The 17,521-nt window shown below is 37.5% G+C and overlaps 1 protein-coding gene across 1 annotated transcript in view; it reads right to left on the reverse strand.

Moving 5' to 3' along the window:
* Positions 1-17,521, reverse strand: part of LOC126100464 (fatty acid synthase-like) — a 443,119-nt gene that overhangs the window by 260,284 nt on the left and 165,314 nt on the right. The window contains exons 14-15 of the mRNA XM_049911071.1: positions 8,337-8,484; positions 3,033-3,149 (exon numbers count right to left, since the gene is read on the reverse strand). Of these exons, the coding sequence (XP_049767028.1) occupies positions 3,033-3,149; positions 8,337-8,484 (265 nt within the window). The remainder of the gene's footprint in view (positions 1-3,032; positions 3,150-8,336; positions 8,485-17,521) is intronic.

The following is a 17,521-nucleotide window of genomic DNA, read 5'->3' on the forward strand; positions in this document are numbered from 1 at the left end:
AGTTAATTTCTGCTTAGTTTCTAGCTCATATAAATACATCCATGTTGTGTTCCTGTTACAATGTTGCATGCATATTTTGCAATTCCTTGGTCAAATTTTTGAGCATTCCTTACACCAGTTTACACAATTCTGTTACTGAATTTAGGGCAAGTTGTGCAGAACCATCAAGAATATATTTATCTCACAGCTAAACAATCATGCAAAATCGAATTATTGAAGTTTTCAAGACAAGAGAGAGTGCTGTACCTAGAGGCTATGTACTTAGGAACACATGATGTTTTTTGATCAATACATAGTCTAGTGTCTGTAGAATGACATGAAGGAATGACTACCGGAGACTGGCATAAGCAATTGTCACCATTTTCTACTGTTTTGTTGTTGTTAGACATGAGGTTGTGTTTCGTGCAGAACTTGTAAATATTTCACATTCTATATATTTATGTGCTGTATAAGATATTAAAGCTCTTTGCAACATACTGGTAATTTTCAGATACAGAATTTTATGGTGAGTAAAATTCTATTATTTTTGCAACTATTTATACAACATGTAGACACTTAAGCCATACTTCGTCAGTTGTGCATCATCTTGTACACTGAAATAGAGGAATTTCTTTTACCATAGAACATGTGATACTTGCAAATAAACTGAGTTTCTTTACTGTTTTAATAATTTTATCTATATTGAAAATGATTTTAGTTCTCAACAACTTCTATTACAAAATGTATTTGACTTGTAAATGGATTTTCATAATATTTTTCCTTAATTTAGTTTCACTTACTGATTATTGTTGTGTGGAAAAGAAACAGTTAACAGATAGACAATTAAATACAATACTGACAAGATTTTCTTGATTGCAATACTTTTATTTATTTATTTATTTAGTGCCTGTATTATCACATTCATGATACTGGACTTTAAAAGTCCAGAACGGTATAAAATATTGCATATTTACATTATGTACTAAATCTTATCACAGGTATCAACACATCTTTATAACAAAACATTATTCTGCTTAATTAGATTATAAAATTATATACATACAAACAGATTGAATGAAAGCTAGCAAAACCTCTTGGCTGATTTTACTAAAACGATTGAATACCAGTATTTTAGTTAACTAGGCATAGTAGCATACGGCACAATTTAAAATTGCAAAAGAATATTTGGGGCATCCAGAAGCAAACTGCAGTAAATCCACTTTTTCTTGAAAATGAGTTGTTTAACACCATTTTGCTTTCCATGCCATCTATTAATTATGCCCTTAAAACTCATGCAAAACAGCTTATGTCTGTCCTAAAGCATACCTGCAAAACAGCCTACAGCTGCAAATGTTGGTGTATTCACTTCTGGTTGCAAAGGAAAACTGAGTGAATCCATTAAATGATGAGGTAGCAGAATTTGGTGTATTCTTAGCAAACGAAATTATCTAAGAAGGTTTGAAGACAAAAAACTTGCTTTGTACACATTATGTACTTTGTCTGAATAATGCAGCTTTCCCAGTTCATTATTTCTTGAACTTTAGTTTTGAGCCTATGTATGACAATTTAATGAAGTTGTCTTAACTGCAAACATTAAGTATTTTGTCTGAGTAATGCAGCTTTCCCAGTTTATTACTTCTTGAACGTTAGTTTTGAGCCCATGTGTGGCACTTTAGTGAAGTTGGCCCAGCTGCACACTACCGTGAAACAAAAGACAATAGCACACTGGCTGTTACCTAGCTATACAAATGCATTTTTCTTGGCTGGCTTCTATGTGAGTGGGACTTTCAAACTTGTGTTTAATGTGACATACTTTGTAATGACAGTCAATGTCGACATTAGATCATTTTCTTTTCCCCTTTTTATCAGTATTAATGTGTCTTTTTAACTGTTATATTATGATAATATATACCCAGCCAAGTCTCCAGAAGCAAACCTCTGTAGATCTGTGAAAACAGATGCAAAACTTGATGAATCCAAACAATTTTAGGGCACAACTAGTGAAAGAAAAGCTGAAAATTTCAGGGATTGTCAGAAATATATTCCTTAGGCAAATGTAAATCTATGATGAAAAAGTATTTCAAATATCTGCCATATGAAGGAAGTAAGAAGTTCTTTGAATTTCCTCGGGGAAAAGAAATTCTCATGCACTCATTGCCTTTTGCTTCTGGATGTCTCATTTGCTTTTAGTCACATGAAGATGTACTGTGCAACACATTTTCACTTTTCAAAAACAATCTATTTCCCAAAGCATTTTTTGTAATTTCAGAGAAAAAGACAGCAGTACGTGAAAAGTGAATGCTCTCACTTAAAAATGGCTAGAGGACAAAGTCTGAAAAGTGTAGCAAGGTAGAACATTCTCCTCTACCTAGAGATGCCTCTGTCTCATTGTAAATCACTACTGTTTAAACTAGCACTACCAGAACTCTGTCTTCCTCCTTTATACACTCTTGGTTTTGAACAATGAACCATTTTTAATGCATTGGCTCTGTTATCATTTGCAAGTAATATTACACAAATACATCCCTCCACAAATTTCACAGATAATTTGAACACTTTTGTTATTTAGAAATAATGGCCATCCTTAACCAGGCTATTTTAATCAGAATCCTAGCTAATAATAATGGGCCTGTAACTTGGGAGACATGCATAAACTACTACAGAAACAAACACTAAGTTTTGAATCAATGACTTTCTGGAAACTTTTAAATTGTACATGTCTGCCTTTAAAAGTTTCACAGAATTTATGGATTGCTTGAAAAATACAACTTAAACTAACATTTCAATGGTTCTTCATTTATACACTATATTTATTCTGTAGCTCTTTCTTGGGTGAAGTTCCACATTTTCTAATGAAGGAACTGCAAATTATAAGAGTTTTCACAACATTTTTGATTTGTTTTTGAGTGATCTATCCAACTAAATTCTGTTTCAAGAAAAGGTAAGCAGGCATTATTTTGTAATACAGCAATGAGTATATCTTTACTTCTCATCATGTTTTCAAATACTGTAAATGAAGAAAAATATATAGGATATTCCTAAATTTCACTTACAATGTAACCTGTAGCTGGGAACAAGTTCCGTCCATCGATGGAATGTCCAAATAAATAATGATTCTTTTTTTGCAGCATCTTCACATAAGTTGAAAAACTGTGCTCCCCTAACATATCCTGTAATAAAGATCAGTAAACAAGTTATTTTTTTTAGTATCTTGTTCATGGACTAGCTTCATAAGAGTTCAGTAACTCACTTACAAATTGGGTTCTCCAGATACAACCTTGAAGAACTTTCAGATACATGCAGAACGTTAAGAAATTTATGTATGCTATGTTCATTAATAATTATGAACAATGGTATGTTTACGTTAACAGTAATGGGAAATAGCTGTATATTAGTTGTGTTTAAAATGTTTATAAACAGTATTGTTGTAGTGGTCTTTGGTCTAAAGACTGGTTTCATGCACATCTCTATACTAATGGATCACCTCTGCATAGCCACTTACAGCTACATGAACTTGATTGCTATGAAAAGGATAGTTGCTAGTCACCACATAGTGGAGATGCCAAATAGCAGATAGGCACACCAGAAAGACTGTCAAATAAAGCTTTCAGCTAAACAGGCCATCATCAGAATTAGACAATATATGCACTCACATTCACACAAACACAACTCACACACATATGACCCAGTGTCTGCCTGCCAAAGCTAAACTGCTATTCTTTTCATAATATCATCATTATTCCACCCTGGCTTTTCCATTGTTTTAACTTGATTACTGTGGTTTAGCCTCCATCTCCCTCTACCAGTTTTACCTGAACTCTTCCCTCCTCCAAACACACATACTTCTTCACTTTCTACCATTTCCAAATTAACTGTTCATTGATGTCTCAGAATGTGTCTTATCAATCTATCCCTCTTTTAGTCAAGTTGTCTCATAAAGTTATTTTCTTCTAATTTCAGTGCAGTATCTCTTCATTACTTAACTAATTTACCTACTTAATTTTCAGTATTTTCAGTTTTATGAATTCAGACACAAAAAAATCATCATTGAAATAAGTGACTTCTTTCCGAATACCCTATTCAGATATTATTTATCAACCTTTGCACCCTTCACATTCATGCAGGTATACTAATACTAATTACTGTAAAATGGATATTTATGTATTGTAAGAAAGAATGACTGTTTTACTATGTGAATTACCCTTTGAATAGGATTAGAATTTGTAGTTCCAGAAGCACAAAAACTCAGAGAGAGTGCCAATGAGATATGCTTTAAATTTAGTATTTCTGTGGTTTCTTCATTTTGCCTTATATCTAATAAAAACTCATGTACCACACAACAGAGCTTCATTCTGAATCCTTCAAAATTCAAAATCTATATGTGGAAAATTCTACTTACCATAAAGAAGACACATCAACTTGCATGATTAAAAGACACTCACATACAGCTTTTAGCCATAGCCTTTGTCAGTAAAAGACAAACACACACACACACACACACACACACACACACACACACACACACACACCTCACATACACATGACCACCAACTCTGGCATCTTGGGAAAGATGCAACATCACTTGGGATGCAAGCAACAATCTGGAAGGGATGGGGAAGGGATAGTATGTATGGTTGGGGAGAGAGACGAATACTGTCTAGAGGAGTCTGCAGGGACTAGACTGCCAACAGGCACACCGTCAGGAGGTTGTGGGGCAGGGAGGTGGGGAAAAAAGGAGCAAAAAAGGAGAGGAGCAGGGAAATATGGATGGATGCATTCACAGAGGACTGGAAACACTCAGGGTGGTATTGCACCTGACAAAAACCAGCATGGATTTTCTGCTGCCCTGTAATGCATGTTACATAAACTAACATTGCTTTGTTGGTAGATGACATGTACTGGAAAAATGATGTGTTGTTTCCCAGGCACTGCAGAGCAACACTCCATCCAGAAGTTTCCACCCCCTCTGTCCTTTCACCTCCTCTCTATTCTTGTCTCCAACTCTCTTTCTGTGCTGCCCTCTGCTAGTGCATCCTCACGTCTTTCCCCACTCCTCTCCTTTTTTGTTCCATTCCGCCTCCCCCCTATCCTCCTCACTTGCCCACCAAACAGCCTCCTGACACTGTGCCTGTTGGCAGTCTAGTCCCCGCACACTCCACCAGACAGTGCTGCTCTCCTCTCCCCCCACCCATGCTCTACCATCCCTTTGCCTTCCCCGCCCCCTCCAGATTGCTGCTTTCATTCCACATTACAGCTGCATTCTGGTCCAAGTCACGAGAGATGGCTGTCATGTGTGTGTGAGGTGTGCATACTAGTGTGAATGTGTGTGCATTTCTCTTTCTTTTTCTGATAAAGGCTGTGGCAAAAAGCTCATATGTATGTGTCTTTTAGTTGTGTCTGTCTGAAACTTAATGTGTCATCTTTATTGTAAATAGCAATCTATCTTTTACTTACATTATTAAAATTCTGTATGATGTTTGAAATCATGTCCTCTCAGTGCCTGATGTAGTGACAGAGGATAAGGGGTAATTTAAGTTGATACAGGATGTGAACAACACTCATCAAGCTGATTCCACATTCCTTGGTGATACGTCTCGTGTCACCATGCAGACTGATAAGTGTCATAAACAAAACAGGTTCTCCATGTGCTGTGTCAGGTGCAGTCTTCATCCTCAAACTCTGTTTGACATTGAAGCTGTCTGTCTACATTAGTGACCTAATAATTCATGTAAGTGTCTGGCATGATGGACAGTGACAACAGCCTTATTGTTTTAAGAACACTTCTTTGACATAAGTCATATAAAAGTAGCATGTCCAATTTCTCGCTGGTGTACATGTCTGCATGAATGGAATTTTGAAGCAGAAATGACCAACCAATTGATGACAGTGTTCCTGGTAGCCCTGCAGTGCAGACACATAAACAGTCAAAAGGCTTGATACAACATTATAGCCTGCCATGTGTGTGTTCAGAAAGCGAAAGCTGATTCCATCCTGAGTGCAAACATGTGACAAGTTGAAAGGCTTGATACAGCAACATAGCCTGGCATGAGAATGGTTAGAATTCAATAGGCAATTCCAGCCAGCTTACCTTTCAATCTTAGAATATTTCCCATATTCTTTTGTGAAGAGTTTCTGGTTCAAAATTAAACATCATTATATTACCATCGTATCTTTTTTATGTACCACAACACAGAAGCAATTATATTATTAATACACAGGGCGACAATTACTGAACTATATGAAAAAAAGTAAATTAGTTACAAACTACAGCATGCACACACTTTATTCAACATGTACAACATCACAACAGATATTCAGATTTAGATTATGGCATGTACAATATTACTCTGTTGATGACCTCCTGAATGGCTATTTTGGTTCAGCAGTGGTTTTGGGATTATTACTGTACAACTTGTCTTTACTATAGCCCCACAAAAAGGAGCAGCATGTGTTCAGATCTGGGGAATATAGCGGCCAATCGAGGCTAATGTCAGCTCCATCTTGCATGAACCATCTCTTGTTGAAATAAGGGTCACTTTTGATAATGTGGATAAATCATCTTTCAAAACCTCCACACACCATTTGGTAGTCACCATGCATCAAGGAATATCGCACCGATTATTCCATGACTGGACACTGCACACCACACCTGTTGAGGGTGAAGAGACTTCTCAATCGTGAAATGTGGATTCTCAGGCTCCCAATTGCACCAGGTTTGCTTATTGAGAAACCCATCCAATTTAAAGTTGGCTTCATTTGCTAAAACAAACCACACTAATTCCCATAATGCCCCATGGCCAACCATGCAGTTTGAACAAACACAAACCATTCAAAAGTTACGGTGATTTTATTTCATGTAGTTCAATAATTGTCACCCTGTAATTACACACTTGTTTGAGAACACTTGAACAATACAGGAGAGAACTGTTACCACATCTCTGTGAGAGCATGGCCTTTATGTTGTGTGGAAAACTCTGAACTTGTTCTTGTGTATATCAAGGGTCATTCACTGCACCCGGAGATAGAGCCTGAACTTCTGGAACTTTAAGTGTCAGTTTGTTCAAATTTGTTTGTTTTCCTGTGAACTTTAACTAACAAATCTCAGGTACAAGAATCTGGTGATTTAGGTTCTATTAATAGTTTATAGCCAGTAAATACTGTAACCATAAAACTGGTTCTTTATTTACTGTAGGTTACAGTAATAGAACAACTATTTTTAGCATAAGCTAATATTTTATATTCAGTTTTAAGATACATTTATTTCATCATTACTTGTATTTTAACTATCCATTCTGGCTCATCTGAGGATACTAACTGTTTGATAATATTATACTGATCATGATCATAAGTGTTACTTAGTCCAAACTCTATACCAGTCACACAAGGTTCTTAAATTCACAAAATGAAACATTCGTTTTCCTGAAATAAGAGCTAGCAGAATAAAATCTTCTGACAATTTGTGAGTGGATTCATTAAAAACTCACATTGACTGGATGTATTGCATTCTGAACAATGTTATGGCTACTGGAATATCCATTGCACCACAGAGATTTCTCTGCCTTTTTCAATATCTAGAACTGTTTTGAAAGAAACATTTGTGAGCATAACAGCTGTTATCATGAATAGCAGAGTCAATATGATCACAATAACATAATATAATGTGTTTGCTCATTAGGTTTTGCAATATGCTACAATTCTGCTACAAATACATCACATTTTTTAAGTGAGCAAGAAATTTTAGAGAACTGTTTCGGAAGAAACACTTGTGTACATAACAGCTATTTTCAGGAATAGCAGAGTCAATATGATTGATATGACAATTTCATGCATGTGCCCATTAGATTTTGCAGCACGCTGCAATTCTGCTACAAATACATCACATTTGTTAAGTGAGCAAGAAATTTTGGAGGCTCAAGAGGAAGAAATTGCCCAAAAACTTTTTACTTTGTAATGCATTTTAGGCAGTAAAGACTTGACATACCCATGCTAAAATTCACTTTACAAACTGAGAGATGATTTTATATTCATTACTGATTCTTGCCCTAGCTGACCACTTATAATCAATTCTTGAAAATCAGTAAGCAACACGAAGCAAACAAAAATGCACAGAAAGTAAACTTGAAACTACCCCCTCTCTTCCTCTCTCTTTGTGTGTGTATTTGTAACCCTGAATAAAGAGTCACTATTGGATACATATGTACCAAACACTCTTCAAATATTTATAGCAGTACTACTATGGTCTTTCAATTTTATTAATTACAAAATATCTATGAATGATGGCAACAATTAACCATTCAATAAAATTGCATCTTATTTATGGGCTAAGTTTTAAAATAAAAAAGATGACATGTCCTTACAGAAGTATTGTTTCCAGATGTCACTTTCCAATCTTCTGAATGTTCCCATTTGATGAATGGGGATATCATGGAAGTTCCTCGACTTACTGGATACTGAACTTTGGGATACAATTCAGTCAGATGCAAGTCCACATGAGAGAGGTACAATCTGTGAACACAATTACACAAGTAAGATTCACTCCAAAAGCTAATAGATAGATTATTTTTCTTCTGATTATTGAAAGATTAATTTCAGGAATATACACTGATATATGAAGTATACATTAAAGTTATAAGAGCAATGACAAAGTTAAAAAATTAAACGCATATTAGGATAAGAGTGAATAAAACAGAATCAATTCAGAAAGTAATAAACAGTAACACCGGTAAGCACCAATAAATAATGCCACATTTCCATACAGATTGCAGGAAAAATTGAGGATCCACATCAGATTGCTGCAATATTTAATGAACAACAAAACTTGATCAAAAACAACAGCTTTCCAAACTGTTGATTCCTATAAATAAATAAAAACTATGTTTCTGTATCCAGTAACACCACAAAAAGTAAAAGATGCTACTAACAAGATGGTAAACCAAACAAAGTATTCAAACATAGTGAAAGAAAAAAAATCATCGCTTGCAGTCATTATTCATACAATATTTTCCACATGAGCAGACTTTAAAGATGTCAAAAAAATTGAGAGTGGAGCACTTTTTTAACGATTTTGGAGACTGGCTACTTAAAAGAATATTGGACGTAGGAAACAGTCCATTTACACCTTTTTTTAAAAGCTTTATCAGCACATATGTAATTGATGTATCTTCAAGATTAATATACACTAAATAAGGGGCAAGATTTAAGATTTATTTTTCATATTTACTTTAGTTCTTTTACGTATTACAAGTTTTTAAATAATACTGACTGAAAGTACAACTATCTTCCCAAGTGTGAGGTGTGTTTTTGAGCAATTTCTTCATCTTGAGTTTCCAAAATTACTTGCTCATTCAAAAAATGTGGCATATTTGTAGCACAGTTACAGCAAACCGCAAAACCTAATGAAAACATGCTTGAAATTATGTCAGTGAGGTCATATTGACTCAACCTTTCACGACAGCAGCTGTTATGTTTGTTAATGTTTCTCTCTAAATAATTCTGTAAAGTGACATAGAAAGCAGCATCTCTCAATGGGCTGGTTGCAAGATGTTTGAATATTGTTTTCATACAAAATGAGTGCAATTTCAGAGTGATAGATGGCTCACAGGGGGGCAGTCTTTGTAACACAAAGTTATGACCCGAGCTATGCGCAGCTTGGTCTCTGAAATTATAGTAGTGATAGATATAACATAACAAACTTCAGATCACTGTCATTATTATCCAGATTCTCAAAAATTACTCAACGAGTAATGTATGTGAGATAATTAGATTTCCTGAATAAAAAATCCACAGTTCACAATATTCACTAAAAGACTTTAGAAGACACACATCCACTGAAACTGCAGTATTTGAGTTTCTGAAACTACTATGGATTGCTTCTAGACTTTTCAAAAGCCACACATGTCATGCATCACAATCTACTACTCAGTAGGATATATTCTTACGGTAGTTTGGAAATGACCTAGTCAGAACCTCGTCCCACATACTGTTCCTGCATTATTGCTTGGATCGTGGAATCCCACTCCAAATGGCCTTACCATCAAATTACCCATCTCCCACTGTCACAATGATCTCCATGTGTTTAGATTACACCAATTCTTAACCATCACCAACATAATCCTGCAAAGCAATATCAGTCAGGCCCAAACCTCCTTGCGATACCTTCTTTCCATATGAAAAATTATCTCCTGCTACACAATTCCAAGTTCCTGGATCCCATAAAATACACTGAAACTCTTGCCCTCCACGGGCTAGTGCAACATGCACAATGCCACCTCAAAAAATTCTCAACCCTCTTCACTTCATACTTTTGCCTTAGACCAACACTACCCAAAACCTCTACAACCACCAAACCTCCCCCAATCCCTTCATAGATGACAAATGCTGTCTTCCAGACCTACTGTATATGGTCCACCCTTAAAATCTCCCTCCCACCATCACACACAATTAAGAACTTAAACAGACCCAAAACACAGTCATGAATCTTTCCTCCAAAAACCTAGAAGTATCAGTCCCCTCCAAAGGCCTCACATTTTGCCCCAATCCCAAATTCAGTCATGCACAACTTGTTAAAGACCTTATCTCCTACTCCCAGTCCCTACAGTGGAAATACTTTTTTGCCACTAAACCTATCAATCAGATTCAATCAAAGACCAATGTTGAACCCTGCCTGACTCAGATGACTCCTCCATCCAACTGTGATCCACCCCCACTGCTCCCAAATCACTTCCTGTTAACTTGCCAGAATTTCTTAACCTCAAACCTAGCCTCATCATCATTCACAAAATCTCTCAACACACAAATTAACCTTACATCTGCAGAAAGACTGCAATCCACCACCTCTAACTGATCCTGACCTTATAATCCTATCTGCTGACAAAGGACACACCACTGTTGTTTTGAACTGCAAGGATTACTTGGCAGAAGGATTCTGTCAGCTGTCAGATTCATCCATCTACAAACCCTGCTACAGTGATCCCATTCCAGAAATCCAGTAGGATCTCCAGTTTCTCCATAAACTCCACCACCCAGGATGCCCTATTGTGGCTGGTTACTGTGTCCCCACTGAGAGAGCCTCTGCTGCTGTAGACCAACACCTTCAGGTCATTACCCACAACCTACCCTCATATATAAAAGATACCAACCCTTTCCTCCACTGACTCTCCATATTTCCTGATCCTTTACCACATGGTGCCCTGGTCATCACTGCTGAAACCACCTCCCTTTACACTAACATCCCTAATGCCCATGGCCTTATCACCATCGAACATTACCTTTCCCAATGCCTGATGGATTCCAAACCAACAACCTCCTTCCTTGTCACCATGACCAACTATATCCTCACCCACAATTACCTCTCCTATGGAACCATTATCTACAAACAAATCCCAGATATGGCTACAGGCACCACATGGCACCATCCTACAACAACCTATTCATCAACCATCCAGAGGAATCCTTGTTATATACCCGGAATCCCAAACCCCTCACTTCGTTCAGATTCACTGATGACATCTTTGTGATCTGGATTGAGGGTGAGGTCACCCTATCCACATTCCTCCAGATCCTCAACACCTTTTCTCCCATTCATTTCACCTAGTCCTACCCAACCCAACAAGCCCCTTCCTCATGTTGAGCTCCACCTCAAAAATGGCTACATCAGTACTTCTGTTCATCTCAAACCTACCTACCACCAGCAAACCTCCACTTCAACAGCCATTCCATACAAAGGACACCCTTTCACATAGCCTAGCTGCCCATGGCTGTCGCATCTGTAGTGACAAGCAGCCCGTCTTGAAATACACAGAAGCTCTCACTGAGACCTTCACAGACTTTAATTAGCCCCCCCCCCCCCTCTCCCAACTTTGAACAAAAGTAAATCTCCCATTCCCCGTCTTTCCAGTCACACACAACCTCCCAAGTCCCATTGTCTGGACAGAGAAGGATCCCTCTCATGACTCAGTACCACACAGGACTGGAGCAATTGAATTACATTCTCCACCAGGTTTTTGGCTACCTCTTGTTGTGCCCTGAAATGAGAAATGTCCTATCCACTATCCTTCTCAACCCTCCCGCAGTGGTATTCCACCGCCCATCGAACCTCATCCATTCCTACACAAGCCCTGCCCCCAATCGCTTGCCTCATGGCTCATATCACTGAAAGAGACATAGATGCAAGACCTGTTCCATACATCCTCCCAGCACTATCTACTCCAATCCGGTCACAAACATCATCTATCCCATCAAAGGCAGGGCTACCTGTGAATCCAGTCATGTGACCTACAAGCTAGGCTGCAAGCACCGTGCTGCATTCTAAGTGGGCATGACAACCAACAAGCTGTCTGTCCGGATCAATGGCCACTGACAAATTGTGGCCAAGAATCAGCTTGACTACCCCATTGCTGCACACCCACCCTATGCAACGTTCTTCATTTAATGACTGCTTCACAGCCTGTGTCATATGGATCTGTCCACTAACACCAGTTTTTATGAACTGCACAGGTGGGAACTCTCCCTGCAATATATCCTCTGTTCCCATTACCCTCCTGGCATCAAAAATTTTGTTAGTCACTGTCCTTACCCACCTAGCACCTTCCCTGTTCTCATTCTAGCACTACACATCCCTCTGTTCCACCAAAGCACACTCAGTCTTTTTACTTCTCTAATTTTCCACTACCCTTGCCCTCTATCTAATCTCCCGACTGTACCTCGCTGCCCTACCTGCTCTCCATCTTGTGCCTGTACACTTCCACAAGCAGCACATTACCATCCTCCACCCCTATCCTGCTATCCATTCCCTGCCCTGCCCCAGCCACCTCCTTACCCCCACCACCTGGTTGCCTCTCACAACATGTGGTGTTGCTTCAGTGTGGCTTCAGCTGCCAGAGACTGGGGCCATGTGTGTGTGAGTTGTGTTTACATGTGTGTGTGTGTGTGTGTGTGTGTGTGTGTGTGTGTGTGTGTGTTGTTGTCCTGTTGGCTCACTTTCTGACAGCGCTTTGTTGTGCCTATATGCGACTCAGCATCACCACTATATGGTGAGTAGCAACTGTCCTTTTCATAATACTGTTACATTATATACCAGATTTTGCATTGTTTCATTTCCTATGTGTCAGACAAGTTCTAAAGAGTAGAAGTATAGCACAATTATGAAACTTTTGTCTAAATCTTCATAAAAGTTAATTGTGGCATATGTCAAAGTTTTGTATTAGATGGTGTGCTGTTGTTAACATTATAAATGTTTACCCCTATATGGTAAGTCTCCATGACCCACAGTTTCTGGGTGACTTTCCTGAAATCTACCCATTTTCCTAGACCTCTCCAATTCTTTTCCTTCAGCCTCCTTCCTTCCCCTTCACCCCTCCTGCCTGAAGGAGGAGCCACTGGCTGCGAAAGCTTGCCAATCACTACAGTCTTTTATGTGTGTGTCCTTCTGTGCTTGGTGAGTAGATTTTTTATCTATAAAATTAAATAATTTTATAAATGTTTTGCCACTAGTTATCTACACCATATGCAGTGATTTTTTCAGATAATACGAGTCTTTCTGTAAATTAAGGTACTACATGAAGTATGTCAGTGGCAGAATATCAATGTAATGACAGAAATGGTTTTTTGACAACTGTTTGGTAATAAATAAGTGTGTATGAGGTTCAACTATCCAAGAAACAATGAAGAATCTAATAAACTGATTACCTTTTGACGCTATATGTTTCAAAAGGCCTCTCATACAAAATTCTTAGGAGTATGGATACTGTGATGCAACATATCACTTATGTATAGTGATTTGTTGCTCAACATGTACGTAACTAATGAATAATGCTTGCAACACTGGAAAATATTTTTTATTAGTTAAGTAATTTAGGATCACAAACTGTTTGCAAATGTTTATTATTGTTTGTGCTGTACATGGGTATAGGTGGACACCGTATGTCTTCAAGGGGGTTCAACAGTTGCAGCTTCACCATGACTTGCAGTACCTGGCATTCAGTTATTCTGTGCTGTGGCATTTGGTTTGGAGATGCAGGGTGTGCCATGAAAAAGAGGGTGCTGTGACAATACTAATGATGTCATCAGATACAAGAGAAACATTCATTACCTGTCAAATATGTATTCATTCTGTTGCGGTAGCTCAAGCTGTCTGTTTGTCATTCATGTGGAGATTTTATTGTGGTGTTTCTTATAAACAGCTGTTCATACAAGAAGTCAGTTTACTTGAGAGTACAAATAAACATCAAGTTAATCTGAGACATGTCATATTCATTTTTGAAATTGGATAATTTGCTGTGCTCTTCACTTCCAATGACTGCTGAATAATACACAGTCACTTAAGATAGGAAAGCCATGTAGAGAAAAATTGTATCAATATTTTTACATGTCAAAAATGCTTTAGAAGTACTGAACTATAGAAACACTCTTGTGCACATATTATTCACTCTTTCACAGTTTAGTGAGGTACATGATTTTCATAAATGTGGAACAGCAAATCTTTATAAAATCCAGAAGTGAGTTATAAGAACTGTAAAAGGAGTTTGTCAAGGGGGATTGTGTAGGGATTGTTTTAAAGAACTTAAAATCTCAACTTTCCAGCCATTTACACACATGAATGCATGGGCTTCCTGAACTCCCATGATGTCTCAGTGGTGTGCTGATCAAACACACACACCCACACCCACACACACACACACGCACACACACACACACACACACACACACACACACACACAAACATCTATTTAGGTGCATCATATTTGATGTTTCTTCTGCACAATTTCATCAGAGGGCAGGGCCATATGGAACAAACAAATTGGAGTCTACATGTGACAGACCCATTACAAGCAACATGCTGTAACTGACTTATTGGTTGTGGAAAAAGAACCATTGATGAACATCCATAAACATTTGTGTGCAGTGTGTGGTAATGATTTAGTTGACAGGAGTTTTGTTTGGTAAAAGATAAAGAGAGTTAAAAGTGGCAGGAAGTGTAGAAGCTGAGCTTCATGATCAGTCACATTTGGGTCATCCAGCCACAGTCACTGTTCCCAACAGGGTAAATCATGCAGATGCCATTATTGCTGCAGAGTGGCACATCACAACTTGAGATTGGCTTTACTATTGGTGAGCATTAGAAGTACGTGTGCAGTGATTGAAATTCTTGGTCTTTCAAAAGTGTGCTCATGATGGTGTCCTAGGATGTTCACAACAGATCACAAGATCCAAAGACAAGCCATTTTGTCTGTGCTGTTTGAGCAGTTTGAGGCCAATGGATGGACCTTCAAGGATTATTACTAGTGATGAAACTTGGATGCATCACTTTGACCCAGAAACAAAAAGGCAGTCACTAGTAGCATTAACCACAATCACCAAAAAAGAAGACATTCAAGCCAGTTCCCTTGGCAGAGTCACGATAACAATTGTTTCGGACAGTGATGGAACCATTCTTGTGAATGTATTGCCAAAAGTATCAGCCATTAATTAATAGGTATATGTGAAGCCTCTGAACTAATGAACCATTTCTGATGTGTTTGGTCTGAGATGAACCCTAAAGAAATCTTTCTCAGCATTACACTGCATACCCACACAGAAATTTCAGAACCCAGGAACACAATGACATATGGTGATGGCCATCACTGTCTCATCCACCCCATATGCCAGACCTGATAAGAGTATAATTCATGCAGTGTAAGCATGACTAACAGCACAGAATAAGAGTTTTTAGCAACAGGAAAAATATGCTTTTATTCAATGCTGGCATAACAGCATAGAACATGATGGAGAAAAATAGTGTAAGTAAAAGAAATGTTGATACTGTCACCAAATTCTAACTCTTAAAAATAAATATGTTCTAAGGAAAAAACTGTGTGACATTATTTTTAGTGATCATCATATGAAAAAAAGAGACAAAGAAAATTTTCACAGGGACATGGACAGAACAGATATAGACCAAATAAGTATACAATATAATTGCAAACCCACTAACTCATGCAATAAATCAATGGAAGTGCTGAAATATGCCAAAATTAAACCACTTTTCCAACTGAATCAAGGGAGGTCACAGGAAATTATCTTCCTGTATCAATTCTCCCAGTCATGTCTAAAATATCTCAGAAGCTGCTGTTATCGAAATCCAACACCACATTGCAAAACGTTCCATCATTCTAAATGAATCAGCTTGGTTTTCCTACTAGAGAAACACAACATACATACTGTAAACAGATTTGTTGAGAAAATAATCATATCATTAGCATCTTTATATGAGAACAATAAGGTGGCAGGAATCACCTGCAACCTCCCAAACATGTTTATTCTGTAACCCAAGACTTGCTTACTTACAAATTTAACAAGGGTAATCTGGGTCATTGACTACAGCTGCTTAAATCCTACTTATCAAAAAAAAAAAAAAAAAAAAAAAAAAAAAAAAAAAAAAAAAAAAAAAAAAAAAAAAAGTTATAATTATTTTAAATGGGGCAAAATATCATTCTCCATGGAAAATAATCTTTCTGACTGTCACACATGTCTCCCTGTTAGACACAGTCCTATTTCTGTTCTACGTTAGTTGGAAATTGGAAATTTGTGGTAAGGACTATGGGACCAAACTTCTGAGGTCATCGGTCCCTAAACTTACACACTACTTTAATCTAACTTAAACGTATGCTAAGGGCAAAACACACACACACACACACACACACACACACACACACACACACACACACACACACACACACACACACACACACACACATATATGCCCATGGAAGGACTTGAATCTCCGACAGGAGGAGTCGCATGAACTGTGACAAGACGCCTCAGACCGCACAGCTACCCCGCTCAGATCTATGTTAATGATATTCCATTAAACATCACTCTCCATTACTTCTGTTTGCAGGTAATACTTCTGTGTTACTTGAAAATCATGATGCAGAAAAACTGACTGAATATTTATTGGTACCCAGGTACCTTAGAAACTTGGTTTAGTAGCTAAATGGGTGAATCTAAACATATATAAGACTGACATGACACAATTAAAAACCAAACAGTCAAAATGTGAGCAGGTTAAGATTTTTCACAACAACCAAGATATAGAAGAAACTGACTCAGTAAAATTTTTAATATTAAATTTGGATAAAAATTTGAGCTGGCAGGCACTTATTGCCTACCTACATAACAATTTGAGCAGATTTGCATTTGCAGTGCAAATATTATCAATTTTAACTGACACGTACACATGAAAAGTAACACAGACAAGCTACTTTGAGTCCAATGTTAGGTTTGGTCTTTCTTGGATGGAAGCTCAAATACATAGAGTGGATAGTCAAGATACAAGAAAAATTAATTAGTAATATCTGCACTGTAAATCATAAAAAAACAATGTCACCCATTATTTAACAACTTAAAATAGTAACTGTCCCTTCTCTATATACTTATGAGTTTATTATTATTTTTTTTTATTTCAAGCCAGAATTGTTTGAGGGGGACAATTTTGTTCACACATAATACAAGAAACAAAGAAAAGTTATGCTTCATGCCCACAGGCTCAAACTGCATGCCCAGG

Source organism: Schistocerca cancellata, chromosome 9 (assembly GCF_023864275.1).
Source record: "Schistocerca cancellata isolate TAMUIC-IGC-003103 chromosome 9, iqSchCanc2.1, whole genome shotgun sequence".
In the NCBI taxonomy this organism is placed as follows: Eukaryota; Metazoa; Arthropoda; class Insecta; order Orthoptera; family Acrididae; genus Schistocerca; species Schistocerca cancellata.